The sequence below is a fragment of the Ostrinia furnacalis genome, unplaced genomic scaffold, assembly GCF_004193835.3.
Source record: "Ostrinia furnacalis isolate ACB-3 unplaced genomic scaffold, ASM419383v2 OfSCF5989, whole genome shotgun sequence".
Classification (NCBI taxonomy): Eukaryota; Metazoa; Arthropoda; class Insecta; order Lepidoptera; family Crambidae; genus Ostrinia; species Ostrinia furnacalis.
Genome location: NW_021136228.1, coordinates 181289 through 195881, shown reverse-complemented (window position 1 = coordinate 195881; position 14593 = coordinate 181289). Strand labels below are relative to the sequence as shown.

The 14593-nt window shown below is 38.8% G+C and overlaps 2 protein-coding genes across 3 annotated transcripts; one reads left to right on the top strand and one right to left on the bottom strand.

The window, feature by feature from the left end:
* Window positions 1-11957: 11957 nt before the first annotated feature.
* Window positions 11958-12924, bottom strand: LOC114361768 (uncharacterized). Of its 2 annotated transcripts, none has more exons than XM_028316924.1 (2): window positions 12496-12924; window positions 11958-12232 (listed from the first exon to the last, which is right to left on the bottom strand). In XM_028316924.1, exons 1-2 carry the CDS (start codon window positions 12778-12780, stop codon window positions 11984-11986), a joined length of 534 nt encoding a protein of 177 aa, XP_028172725.1. In that variant the 5' UTR covers window positions 12781-12924; the 3' UTR covers window positions 11958-11983. The 2 variants fall into 2 exon arrangements, with proteins under 2 accessions (XP_028172725.1, XP_028172726.1); XM_028316925.1 differs by having other exon boundaries at window positions 11996-12232; window positions 12477-12924.
* A 210-nt stretch (window positions 12925-13134) lies between these two features.
* Window positions 13135-14316, top strand: Uros1 (Uroporphyrinogen III synthase 1). Its single transcript, XM_028316923.1, has 2 exons — window positions 13135-13216; window positions 13365-14316. Exon 2 carries the CDS (start codon window positions 13428-13430, stop codon window positions 14193-14195), a length of 768 nt encoding a protein of 255 aa, XP_028172724.1. The 5' UTR covers window positions 13135-13216; window positions 13365-13427; the 3' UTR covers window positions 14196-14316.
* Window positions 14317-14593: the final 277 nt, after the last annotated feature.

Here is a 14593-nt window from a genome sequence, read left to right as displayed (position 1 = left end):
GTTCAATTGAATAAGGTCAAAATTTTTGTGCCAGTCTAGTGAACACAGACTGTCTAAATACACATGTAGATTTGTAACATTTTCAAAAAACATCTTAATTTCAATCACAATGAAAATGTTTTGAGTCGTACAATACATTAACAATTGCTTATAAAAACCCTGCCACGTGTAAGTAGAAATGGGACAATAAATTAACATCTTACCGTCTGGGGTAGTCTAATTAAAACAACTCTACATTACGTTACGTAACATTACATACCAAAAAAGTCATTAAGAAAACTTGAAAGATATGCCTTTGTTATATCCATTTTTGGACGCGACCTTATTCAATCCTGCTTTTAGTATTAATTTGGCAAAACGATTATAAAAAAATGACTCAATGAATCTACAGAATAGAACAAATCTTAGAGGTATTTTCACATTGCATGATATGCGCATATTTATATGAGACCCCAGAGCACCGAATGCATATGAACCTATATCTCGTACAAAATCAAGCCACACGTGCTCGTAATATCATAAATATTCTCTTTCAGTCGATAGTAATGAATTGTAACGACCTTTGATTAATTTAGTCAGCGATGCGGCAATGGCCCGCACTACCGACAGCGAGCAAATAAAAGTAAATTCTCGGGCGAGCATTAAAACCTTTTTCAATAAACGTTGCGAGCGCTGCAGCCACGCGGGCGGCGACGGGATGAACTAAATTGTGTGCGCTATGACGCGGCGCGGAAATAATTGAGGATTCTGCTCTGGGCGGACTATTCTTCAACCTCACAATATTTATTATGTAGACTCTATCTTCATCACTTTAGGGTGTGTAAGAGAGACGGACAGAACGTTATTCGACAATGTTTTGTTGAGTAAAACCTCTGCCGCTACACTGAATCTGCGGTTGTCCATTAAATAATTATTCTCGCAGTGATATTATTATTTTATATCAACCGTGAAATCAAATTATTTCGCCCCAAACTAAGTAGAGCGCCTAAATTACGGGCTATTATCAAAAAACCTGTCAGTAAATCTCAATGTTTCCTTTCCTTATCTAATAAGCAAGTCATTCACGCACAATCCTGAGTCGATACAGGCAAAAAATAAGCTACATCAGTGTCCGTTTATGTCTTTAAACTTTTACAAACATATCTCAAAACAGTAAAATGTTAGATAAAACCAAGCCAACTCATATTGTCCAAACTAAATTCGCGTCGCAGAAAAATGCGCATAAATAATAACTGTTTCCATTTAACCCTTCAACTGTCGCAATAAAAACACGCAAACGTTTTGTTTTACGGCGCGAAGGCATTGTTGGCGTCACGGTCCGAGCCGGCCATTTATCGTACCGAATTAAAAAATTAGCCATTCCGGTCTGTTGGACCGCGCCGCGAAGTTTCACGCGCACACGTTGCCGCCACGCGGGTTGAGCTTTGGGGGGTTAACTCTTTGGAATGAAAACCATAGAGGAAATTCCATGTGGTAACTCAAACTTTTTAATCCATTTAAGACATACTTTTAAAAGCTTGATCATGTCGCGATTAACGGAAGTGGAACCCATGTAGGACTGTAGGTACTTTTTATATCTAATTGAACTTTGAAGACTGTATAACAGTAATGTATAAAAACAACAATCCTTTATTTCCGAGACCAATGAAAGCGATATAATGTCAAAGAAATTGGCCCATGTAGAGTCTACCGTGAACTGGCGACAGAGGGACAGTGGACGAACTGTGAGTGACAGTCGAGAGAAGCTTGAAACCATGACTCCCCATGGAAATACTAGATGTACGAGTATACCTTTGGACGAGGAAAGAATCAGAACAATCGTTACGGAGGATGTAATGGGAACAGACAGAGTAAATTAATGTCGAAAAAAATTTGTGTCGGCCGTTTGGTGTAGTGGTTCGAAACGGACTACTATTCCGGAGGTAGCGGGTTCGATTCCCGCACAGTACAAACATTTGTGTGCATGAACATATTTGTTTGTATTGGACCACCCAAATGTATAATAAGTAGAGATGAAACGGATAGTTGTTTGGCCGGATACCGGATACCGGATATCCGGCCAACTGCTAGGCCGGATAGCCGGATATCCGGCGGCCGGATAGTTGGCCAATTGTCTCGTTGCATGTCGTGACGAGTTTAGCTCCGCACAGGTGCTTCGAATGCGATCAGTGGGTCTATTAGTAGACTAGACTAGTCACACTTTTCGAAAATCGAATCAGTCCGAATAGAATGTCAGATTTTGCCACTTGTCTAGGGGCAGATCAATTCGGGCAATTTCGGTTGCCATCGTGAATGTGGTGTAATCTGACTAAACTGCATCATAACATCAGACCATCAGTGAAAAAAAGATCGCCTATTTTATTTGGCAATATTTCGACTTATCAGATATTTACTATGTATGTATTCGTCATTAGAGTGAATAGTCCAGAAAAAGAATATTTTGTTAAAGGCCTTAATATGACTTTTTGTGACTTTTTGGACTTTAAATAAAAGCCGTCATTATTATAAGCCATTTTATTAATGTTTAGCTTAAAGATTAATGTATTTCATTTTATTAATTAGGAAATTGTTGTAGTTTTTTAATATCCGGTATCCGGCCGGATAGTGAGTTACTATCCGGTATCCGGCCGGATAGTAAATTTAGGCCGGATATCCGGCCTACCGGATAGTTACCGGATATCCGTTTCATCTCTAATAATAAGTATGTATTTACAAAAAAAAAGTATTTAAGTATGTTTATATCCGTTGTCTAGTACCCATAGTACAAGCTTTGCTTAGTTTGGGACTAGAAGCGCAGGGTAAAATGTCTAAGGATATTTATTTATTTATTTATTATTATTAATGTAATATACAGAAAGGCTGTACCTATTGATCTACAAACCATTAAATAGACAGATCTTTACTAAATTACTAAAAGTTTTCAAAGACCAATCTAACCTGTTTATTTACAAATTACCTCCAATGAAAGCCTTCCTACGTAACAACCCGCGCTGGCAGCAGCGCCGACAGCCGCTCCCGCGGGACGGGGACGGGCGCGCCTTAATCCTTTGTGCCCCCAGTCGCGAAACAATCCCGCTGAGTTGGTAATTGTTGCCGGCCACAATGTATGTCCATTGAAGCAACAACTCCTCAACTTTTCTTCGGGCTCTTTCGCGAGAAGTGTAGATTATGCACTGAACTGGTTCACGACCTTAATAAATTATGAGCCACAATAAATATTAGTGAATCAGCCCCTCAAAGCAAAGAATCGTCATATTTATCAAGATGGAACAACCTTAACTAGGTACGAACCGCACTCAGTGATAGTGTGGGGTGACACTTCTGAACTTGCTTTCACTATTGCATTATTTTCATAGCCTTGCCACTAATATTTTTCACTTCAAAATACTCGTAATGCTGGTATGACCACTATTATGCTTACTGTTAATTTTTTCAGTGCTTGTTGTTCTAAAATCTAGGATTTTCTAGAATCTAGAATTCATGCAACTTCGTTGTTTCAGTGGTATATACAACTGTATAATACTGTACAACTGTATATGTATAATGAAAGAGCTTGGTTCAATCATAACTATTTAAATTCATGTGAATTCGCTGACACAGCTGTTTTAATATGACTTTATCTTGGTACAGAAATTACGACCACTGACAAAAACTGGAACTTACAAAAGTACAACCCAGTAAAAGACTCGGATCATTTATAATTCAGAGAATTACGTAAGTGAGTAATTTTTATTATACTTTTGATCTAAAAGCAAGTTGATCGCTCAGCAAAGTGGCCGCATAATCCTCAAAAAGCGCGATGGAGATGAGCCGCCGGCGCTCGTAAGAAATGCATAATCCCTCCGCCGACCACACTTCCCTGTTTAACCATTCATTAGGTCAGAGTGCAGCCAAATGAAGCGCCGCTAAGAGCCGGTCAAATTAGCCTTTGCTCCATAAAAAATACAAACTCAAATACCCTGCTACCAATGATGCAAAGACTCTAGACTTGATACGCATTCTCGGTCATTCGAAAACTGACTCTACTTCGTTGGTAAAAGGTTTCAAGTAAGCTGAGGGGTAATTTGCTACATTTGGAGAAAATGGCATCGTCTCTGGAGCCGTTTTCTTGTACGTAAGGCGGGGGACACACACGCGATTTGCAAGCGGGGCGGATATATTACGTCGATATGCGCATAGCAATACCTAGTATCTAGGGCTGAGTGGCCGACTGAAATTGCAACCTATTGAAAGATCTAGTGCGGATTTATTTGCTACATTACAACCCAGACTCTAAGATACGTAATGCAGCGCTAAGTAAGTAAGTAAATGGATCCATATCTCGAAAATGAACCGCGATAAAAGGAGAGAATAATTTAGATTTTATTCCAGTAAGTAACCAACCCTATCAAGTATTGAGTGCAAATATACCGTAGTCGGTCGCTTGCACTCGCTGCACTACTGCGACCCGCAGGTGTCGTACGCCTCGGGAACAGCCTTTATGTCGGGACACGAGGTCTTATCTGAATTGCGGACATTTTTGCCGTCGTGTAGACTACGCTCATTATGCTTGTCGACTCTAACTTCCAAATTAAAGTCGTGAAAATCTTTCTACATTTTCATTTAAAACATTGCTCTACATAATGAACGAACTCTCCGTCTGATTGTTCACGATTTTTGCCTGACACTAACAAATAGACTAGATATTTTTAGATTCCAGACAAAAGACAATCATTTCTGTTAATAAAAATATGAAATTATTTAACAACTGCCTCAGTATTGACATGCTGAATTGCTGTCGGTATTTGGGACATCTGCATTAATTTAATCTGCGACAAGAGTCCCGAAGTCCCTGCAAGGTCGCCTCAAAAACGAACCGCTCGTAACATCGGCATCGCCGGCCCTCGGCCCACACAAATAGTTTCCAGTCTAGACTCGTAAAACACACTCAACTTACGTTCAATGGAATACTGATTAATTTATTTTATATTAATGCAAACATTTTTATGAAAAATATTCAATGAAGATTACAAAGTTTTTCGTTTAGCAATAAATTGGAAATTATTATTTTTTGAATAGCTTCTGTTATATTACTTCGTCGTAAATTACGTTTTATTGATAATAATAATATTTACATGAGATGATATTTTAATGAAAAATTGGAAATATGAATAAATGGAAACCCAAAAAAATACTGTAACTTATATATGTTGAAACAAAAAATATTCAAACTTTGAAACAGTAGTAAATTGTTATTAGTATTTTTTCATCTTATCTATCGTTTAATTCCATCTATCACCTTCTCAAATTACATGACTTTTTTTTAAAAAACCGGCTCTACCTTCCGAGTTCCTCAAAAGCCTTTCAAGTTGGACAACCCAAACTAAGTAGGTATTTTACGAAAATACCGAGAAACGTCCTTAGTATAGTACGAGTATACAAAGATAGAATTAGGAGAAGTTCCAGGTAGTGCAGGTACATATTGCGGGAGGTGCAATTGATCAAGGCAAGCTAGTGCAAAACAAAATATATGCTGAAAAATGGCAAATACAACTTTTTCAAAAGCGTCACTAGTTTCAATAAAACGGCGGTAACTCCCCGTGACGTCTAGCGGTAGAGATTGACTCTCTCAACACGCAGATGCTTAGTTTGATGGCGGCACACAAAGACACGCTTTTCTAAGTGAACGCCTGACTAAAGCCCATTTCAGCTCATTTAGTTATACTTTAACTCTCTATCCTCCGTCTTCAGTGAAATGACACTCTCGATTACCGATTAAATGGACTATCGACCAGATAACGGCGCTGACTATACTTATTCAGGGAATTTCATTACGAGAAACAAAGACACGTCGCTACAGCTACGGCCGATCAGAATTTGTTTCAGACAAGATCTGAGAGTGCGGCTGTAAGCCGACTTACAGGCGGATTAAATGATTTCCGGAATACAAAACATTGTTTGTATTCAGTCAGGAGTGACTACCCGAGAAACGGGTTTGGAGATGAAAACCAATTGAATAATGTACTCAGCCATAAACAAACAAGAGTGCTGAAAATTCCAAACATGTAAAAGTCAACATATAAAATGCAAAAGTATATGAAATATGTATGACAGTGAGACAGCCCCGAAAAACATGAAACTACCTACGTTGTATGTTGCCAAATTGGCTATTTTTGGTTTTCACGAGCCGCAAGCGTATAACTCATTTTCAAATTATTTGAATAATGAACTACCTCTAACCCGAAATAGGTACCCGAAATTAAATGTTAAGCCAGTGAACATTAAGTTGTAATGTTCCGATTTCAATACGTGCGCCACCCGATAATCGGTAATTATGACCGCGCGACGCGGGGCGATGCCTGGATAATGGCTTTGATCTGCATAACGTGATGGCATTTGTCATAAGTGCCACTTGTGGTCTAAACTGAATAAATATTTTTGATTTTGATTTTGATTTTGATTCGCGAGATTAGTTGCTAGGCTCTGTTTTACAATGCTTTATGTAAATGCTTTGACACATAGATTGATTTAATCGATATAATCTATCCAATATACAGTCAGGCTCAATCAATCAGAATGATGAAGATCTGTTCTTAGTATTAGTCAAAGACTTAAAGCCGTTGATCCCCGTTTCAATCTATTACTCGTAAATTACATTATACATAAAGTACTAAGACCAGCCACGCTTATGCCGGTAGCAGATCAAGAGCTAAGCTTATTTAGCGTAGTTCGTATAGCTGACGCAGTTTTCTATGGATGTGTGCATATACTACGGAAAATTAGTTCAGCTAAACTAACATAGTTCTTGGTCTGTAACTGGAAGGTTAATGTTAACTGCTAGCCCAATCGCATGTGCAAAACCACTTTAAAAAATGATTACATTGGTCGTGCCCAAAAATGAAACTTCGCTATCTCAAATAGGCCCTTGTTGCCACGGCATCAGCGTGAAGACGCAATAATAGCAGCGATTTGCCATCGCCATAGTAGATGGCATAATGTATAAATGCGACGAAGGCAGGAGCGGGCGCGTACGGATAACATGATATTTATATTGATAATAAATAATATATCTCACCTCCTTAACATAGGGAACAACATTAACTTCACGACGATGTTCTTTTTCGTTTATTCATAATCTAATTCGTAAATTCGTCGTCATACCCAAAGATAGATTACAAACGGTGGTCGTTTATTTACAGCCCTAATAAAGCATTGCGACAGATTCTGTGCACCCAGCACCCACTCCGCAGACATTATTTGTGTTCTTATAAGAGAAAACTATGCGCGACGACTTCACGCGCTTGTAGATTCCGCTTTCCGCGCCGAACACACAGGACTAGGGCATCCGGCCGCCATGCTAGTAGAAAACTATTTTTTTTTTTAATCAAGTCAGCTTGGAAATCATTTCAAAAACAAGGTGTTAGAGAGAAGTGAAGAGGACAGCTACAACGACAGTTCTTTACTTAACGTTTTGTTATTTATAGTCTCATTTATTAATCATTATTTTGTCACCATGAAATCTAGATCAGCCCCAGTATCAAGTTTCAACACAAATTCCTGCGCTACCCTGATTCACGAACGAATTTTCTTACTACTAACGCCATCTAGGATGCTCGTATTGAACTTGTGCAGTAACTTGCATAACCTACTAGTGAACTGTAATGTAAAAAAAATATTATCACAACTATACAATAAAAATGACAAAATCTATAAGTAAGTTATCAAGGATTAAGAAAGGAAAAGAATGTCACTAGGTCATAGGTAGGTAACATACTATACAATTGTGAAATATCGCTCAAGTTTGTCCATTTGTTGTTCCCTAGCTAGTCTGATTCAGAATACAAACAGCAGCACAATGACATTGTTTTATTGTCCTTGTGAGTGGCGTAATAGAGTTCAAAATGAGTTATGACATCTGTTGCGAGCTGTGCTAGGCTAAAGGGGAGCCAGAGGCAGCCATGAAAACATTAGGAACCTAATCTTTTCAGTGTACGTCCTCGCCGGAGCACGTACATAAATCTTTATTTGCGCAACTTAAATAAGCAAAGTTTTTGTCCTGTTTTTTGTCCCGTAAACGGATGAAGGGGAAAGTTTTTGCATAAATAAATGATCCCCAGACTTTCTTCGTAAAGCGCAACGTGAAATTGGGACATTAAACTAAATGCGTAACAGGAAGATAAAGTTACTACGGAAGAAAGCATTGTGAAAAACAATTTAAATAGGCAGGTATCTATTTTAATTACATTTCAATTAGGGCGTTTCATCTAGAAATCGACTACGTTATGATAATTTGACATGGTGCTTTAGGAACAAGGATTACCTACCTTAGCATTTGTTTTATCATCAAAGTTGTGTCAGTTGTGTTCAGGTAAGTACCTACTTTTCAAATTGTGTCACAGTGAGTTATTTGTATACCTAGTACATCGAATATTGGCATTAAAATAGGTACGTACTAAGAATCAGTCGTTTGTATCTGTAAAATAAATGTAAATGAAAGTGGGTGTGATTATATCCGATCCCCAGAATCATTTTAAACTGTATTAACTATCGCTGGAAGTCAGACCTACCTACAGCACTCCAAGCTGCAGCACTAGGGCTCATTCAAACGTAACGTCCGCATCTAATATCGAGGCAAAACGGCGATTCCTTTGCGTATCAGGTGCGCGCTTCGTTCCCCCTAACAATGGCAACTCGATCGCCGCCGACATTTTTCCAATCCCTGTAATGAGGCGGTCCTGAGGAATGAGAGGGCTCGGCACTAAATCATAGCCCCCTTGGACCTTTTCCTCCGAATTGTTCTGGCACGGTCATACTTCCGCCAGATTAACACTACCGGCCATTGCGTATTAATTTCCCGAGTGATTCAACAGTAACGAGTTTCCTAATTATTTAATCGGTTGTATAGATTAGGTATACCCTTCATATAAGTTGGCTCATAATTCGCGATATGGATGTAAAAAAATTATAATATGGAAATTAAAAAACATGATAAAGCATTATTATGGTAGACTTACCCCGCTCCAACCAGGCAACGCCGCTGCACAGTTGCACACCTGAGGGCAAGAAAGGAAAAAAATATGTAGGTAATCGATTAAGTAATATTGGTTGAACTTTGATCAAAGTAAGTACCTACCTATGCTTCTTACGTTGTTAACTGCTAGACGAATCGAAAAATGCGGCTCAGCCAAATTTCACCGTTCACATCACAATACTAAAAAAATGGTCAAGCACCTTCACATTAAATTAACACTCATGATCAGTCAGTATGCAAACAAATACAACACCAATGGGCTCAAAGATAAGTCCAGTTATCAAAATTCATGAGAAATTAGGTAATTTAAAACCAAAATCAGAACAATAAACTCGACAAGTTTGTAAAATGGGACCACCTACGCAGGCTCGCGGACAATCAAGTGGTAGTACCCACGGAAATAGTGCATAAAAATAAAATGACAACTACCTACCCACTAATTTTTATTTCAAATCTGTAACTGTCATGAACCATAGACAAATCACAAAATGGAATCGGAGAACTTGAGTTACGTATTACATAATCGAATTTTTTTTTATCTCCCTTTAATTACGAAACATTTTCATCTGAAATTGAAAAGCTGGAACTGAAATAGTTCCGTGAGAATCTCTTAAGAATCGGAGAGCAGTGTTGAGTAATATGCATAGAGGATTCATTTAATTCTCTAAGGTAATATGAGTGGTCACTACACCTGCATAAATCGAGTAGGCTCTTTTTCGTACCTACTTATTTAGGCACTTTTTCGTTTCACTGTATGTTTGAACTTTGTAGGTATCCTTTCAATACGAAATAATAAGTACCTAGCTAAGATATACCGATTGAAACGGAAAATATTAGCAAGCCTCAATTCAAATAAATAAACCTTGCTTACAAAGTCGACGACACGAAAGTAATTGAGCACTCAAAGTCAGGTAAACATCCCTCCTCGTTTCATGCCGCGGTAACGGCCTGAACTCCCGGCTTCCGCAACTCCACGCATAAACAACTGACTGATAATAACTTTGTTACCTCCCCTACTTAGGTACTCTTGGATATATCGAGGCTACTAGGGTACTAAACAACTTAGTAGGTAGGTAAGCAGGAAACCGAAGTAATTCAAGGAAAGTCAATATCTGAGTATTAATGAAAAATAGCTTAGCTTTCACTCACAGGTATTCGACTCGGACCTGATTTACCAAACATTGAGAAGAACTTTAAGGGTAGGTACGGGACCCATCTTTTGTAAAGTTACTCTCCACTAAACATTGTCAGATAAACATTCATATGATTTTAGAAGCATAATTAAGGACTGTGTGGTTCAAAGATCAAAGCAGTACCTACCTATCTTCCAAACGGAAGTTTGTTATAAGTCCTTATGTCGAGAACATTCTACGTCAGTTCAATGTGACGAGGAGGGTGCCTCAAGATTTTCCGCTTCGTTAAGTCGAGAATATAAATAGCCCAGTAATTATTTTCCTTACGTATCGTGTAAATTAAATACGCAACAAACATTTCTTTCCGCAACATGGGTAAAGGGGAAGGGCCGTAAGAACCGAATAAATCACAATTGGGGCCCCATTACCGTCATTCTGTCGGCGAAAAAATTTAATAACAAAAAAGATTCAGGATTTCTTTAAGTATTTATGGAATCAGGGCATTGCATTGAGATTGAGGGTTATGAAATTCTGACATCGTGTAACATACCTACTGTCTACTTAAACTACCTACTTTTATTCAACAGCTTCAACTAGAAATGTTTGGTTTGGTTATTTAAACTTTTAAGATTAGGTACTACACACACAGTGGAACTACTGAAAAAACTGGGTTTGAAGAATCACAAATACCTTTTAGGAAATTTTCTACCAAATAACTACGATCCAGCTCTATTGACGTACAAATCAAACACTTTGCACAATTCACCGTCAGCTGTACCCATACTTAAATTCAAAGCAAATAAGAGAAAAACGAGGAGCTTCAGAACAAAAAGGATTACGTTCCCACAAATCGAGAAAAACATTGAACACGCACGCTTGCGACGAATCATTTATCCAGAAACCGCAAGGGGGGCGGACCGCAACCCTTTAAGGCTCCTGTCACGTCTAACTAACCGGCGTATAGAATATCGCGTATGCGGGCCCGAGACGTCTCTAAAATATGAGCCCTCGTAATGAAGCACTTCGTATTCCCGGCATGTTGAGCCGGCAGCAGTTCGCCCTTTCAATTATTGTTGTCAGTTGATCCGATCAGTTCAGCAAATTGTACAGATTGAGAGCAGTCGGACAGCAAACAGTAACGATGCGTTTACAAGAGCCCAACCGGCAATAAACCCCGGAGGAAGTTAGTGAACAACTTGAGACTATGAAGACATATCGCTGTGATGTGCATGTGGATTGAGTGATCCTTGCTTCAATCTTAACAAAAATCGAGGAAGTTTTACTTAAAATATGTTAAAACATTGCGATGAAGTTTAAAAATTTGTTAAACCTAAGATAAAAATGTTATGGCCAATAAATAGGAGCACTCATACCGCACGCTTTAAGAAAACGTCAACATGTTTATTTCAGAAAAGTACTTAATAGGTAATGATACTACTTATTAGTGAACCAAATAATAAACCTGACAACGAGCATGATCATTATTGCATTTTCCAGTTCTGCCTCGGAATGTCATTTCTCTTCACAGCCTCCTTTGAATACTCAATTTAGGTATAGTTTACCGAGGGGACTCAATAATGTAGTTAGTAGGGACTACATAACTATATAAACAGTCCGCAACCTTTACCCTTTGATTCATTTTACATTTATTAAGTTTCGTCTATCACGCGCGAAATGGTGGATCTGCATCATTCCGACTGAGCAAACATATTTTTCGATGATAATTGCCAATACCTGCATACCATTAATTAGATGAGTATCATAATAAACTAAAGAAGGAAACTCCCGCAAAAAAATCGAACACTATATTCAATAAATAACGAATTCCAAACTACGTTAGTCAAACAGGCTGCGCGTCCATTGTGGCGTTCCTTAAAAAAGGCAGATCCTCGTCGAAGTCCTTGTCAAAGAAGCAGTTGGAGGGTGGTCCATTGGCGGCGAGGCAGCGGTGCTGGCGCAGCACCAGGTACAGCAGCAGGTTGTACTCGCACGTGGCGTTGGCCACCATCCGCAGCGTCGCCTCCAGCTGCTCCTGCTGCGCGTCCCACGCGCGCAGCCGCTCCACGCTCGCCCCCAGGTACTGGTTCAACTGGGGAAGACCAGAACCGTGTTCAGATCCAATGCCTCCGCACAAACAAGTTTTTCTGTATGGCACACCTAGACAATTTACAATTATTGAATGTTAATCGAAGTAAATAAGTTGCACTGGAAAATATCCTCAAAAAATATCGGATTTTGCTATTAAACATTAGGAAGGTCAAAGTGATTTAACGTAGAATTCAAAACATGTATAGTAAATTAAAATACATAACGGTGCAAACAAAGGATCGTACCTATTAATGCATTCAGTACCTTCACTATCCGTCTTTCCATCAGTTTCCTCTGTATCCACTCGCAAATGTAAGTGAAGAACGCTAGTATGAGCAGCGAGAGTGTGAAGAAGAGATCTAGAGGGGGGAGGTGGGAGAAGGCGAGGTCGAACCAGGCCGCGACGGACTGCGGCGGCGGCTCCGACGGCGGCGGCACCAGCTGCTCGTCGGCGGAGTACAGGTCCGGCACGTAGTACTGGGCCGGCAGCAGCAGCAGCGCCACCACCGCCGTCAGCAGTAGCCCGCCCGAACACCCGCTTAGAGGCATCGAGAGCCTGCATTCACTCTTTCACATAACACTAGCGCCACCTCCGACACGCTAAATCCTATCCTAAACATATAGTAAAATCAAGAAATACAATTTATCAAAAACTAGTTTTACAGTATTGTACAGATTTTTGATGTGACTGTGAGTGACTTGTAAAAAGACAGCTATTTATTCCTCTATCACAATCTCTATCAAGAAGTATTTCATTCATAAAATAGTTTTAAAACTTTTTATAGTATTTACTATTTGGCGAAACCATAAACAAAACTCGATTTTAGATTTCGGCCCGTCTCTAGTTTTGTTGGGTATAGAATTAAAAAATAAATCTGTCAATGTCAACGTCATTAGTGTCAACCATACTTTCACGAAAGTTTTTGTAAATAAATCCAAATAAAACTTATAAATTAATAAAAATGAATATGTTTTAAGTGCTCTGGTAAATTCTATTTAAAATTGATTACAATATGAAGCTTTGCCTTTAATCTCATGTATCATTAACTGTATTTCCTGTATATCGACAATAATTATCATTCCATTTGTCTCACGATATACTTACAAATTCATTTGATTTCCTGTATTTCCAGGGTCACGCATAAACAATACAATGCAGTAACGAGTAATAACACAAAGAAGTGCGTCGCTCCTCGATGAGAGAGGTCACCATGAAGAAAGCGATATTATTTAAAAGTGCTTCCGACGACTACGTGAAAGCTTTCACTGACTGTAACTATGAAGTGATATTCGTTGAACCTCTACAGTTCAAATATATAAATACAGAAGAGCTAAAGGAAAAGCTTCAGCAAAAATATGATGGACTAATACTAACAAGCCCCAGAGCAATAGAAGCTGTCTCAAAGTGCTGGGACCCATCTAAGTTTGTTTCATGGAATGCACGAAAGACATACACCGTAGGAGATGTGAGTCGACAGAAGATAACACTTATGTTGGGCCTGGAAGCACTAGGGGCGACATCCGGTAATGCAGAAAACCTAGCTAAGATTATCTGTAATGAGAATCCCAAATCCTCGAAATTTCTATTTCCTTGTGGGAATTTAAGGTCTGAAACTTTGCCAAACACATTGGAATCTGCAGAGCTGTCTGTGGATGCTGTGGTAGCATACGAGACAGTGGAAAATGAGAACTTACAGCAAGAGCTGGTGGAGCTGAACGAGTCTGAAGAAGAGCCATACTGCCTGGTGTTCTTCAGCCCCTCTGGGTGCGAGTATGTGCATAGGCGGCTCAAGACATTTAGCAACAAGCTCTCTAGCATACCACACTTTGCTATTGGCAACTCTACAGCTCACAAGATTGAGAACTTTGGAGTGGACATCGCAGGTGTGGCCGCACGCCCCAAGCCCGACAGTGTTGTGGAAGCTGTGCAGAATTATTTCACAACTCTGACTGAGGGGAGATAATAATTATGAACCTTATTTTAGTTGGTGATGGCTCATGTACAAATATGTAATTATTTTAAAATGTTTTATACAAATTTTGTTACTCTAGATTAAATTTTGTTATTACAAATTTTATTAAGAATATAGTTTTTTATAAATCTCAATATCCCATGAACATAAAACAACAATACTTAATGCAGAATGTATCTTTATTACCTAATTATTATCATTAGAATACATAAAAAATACAAAACTTATACACTAGCTTTATTATAAGTTAATACAAATATTTAAACCTTTTTTAAACAAGTCAAAAGAAGTCCATGATGTCTTGCATAAATCAAGAATAACATCTACCTATCTATCTGGATCTACTGGGTAGAAATTAGAATTCTGATCCAGAAGTTATCAGTAGGTCT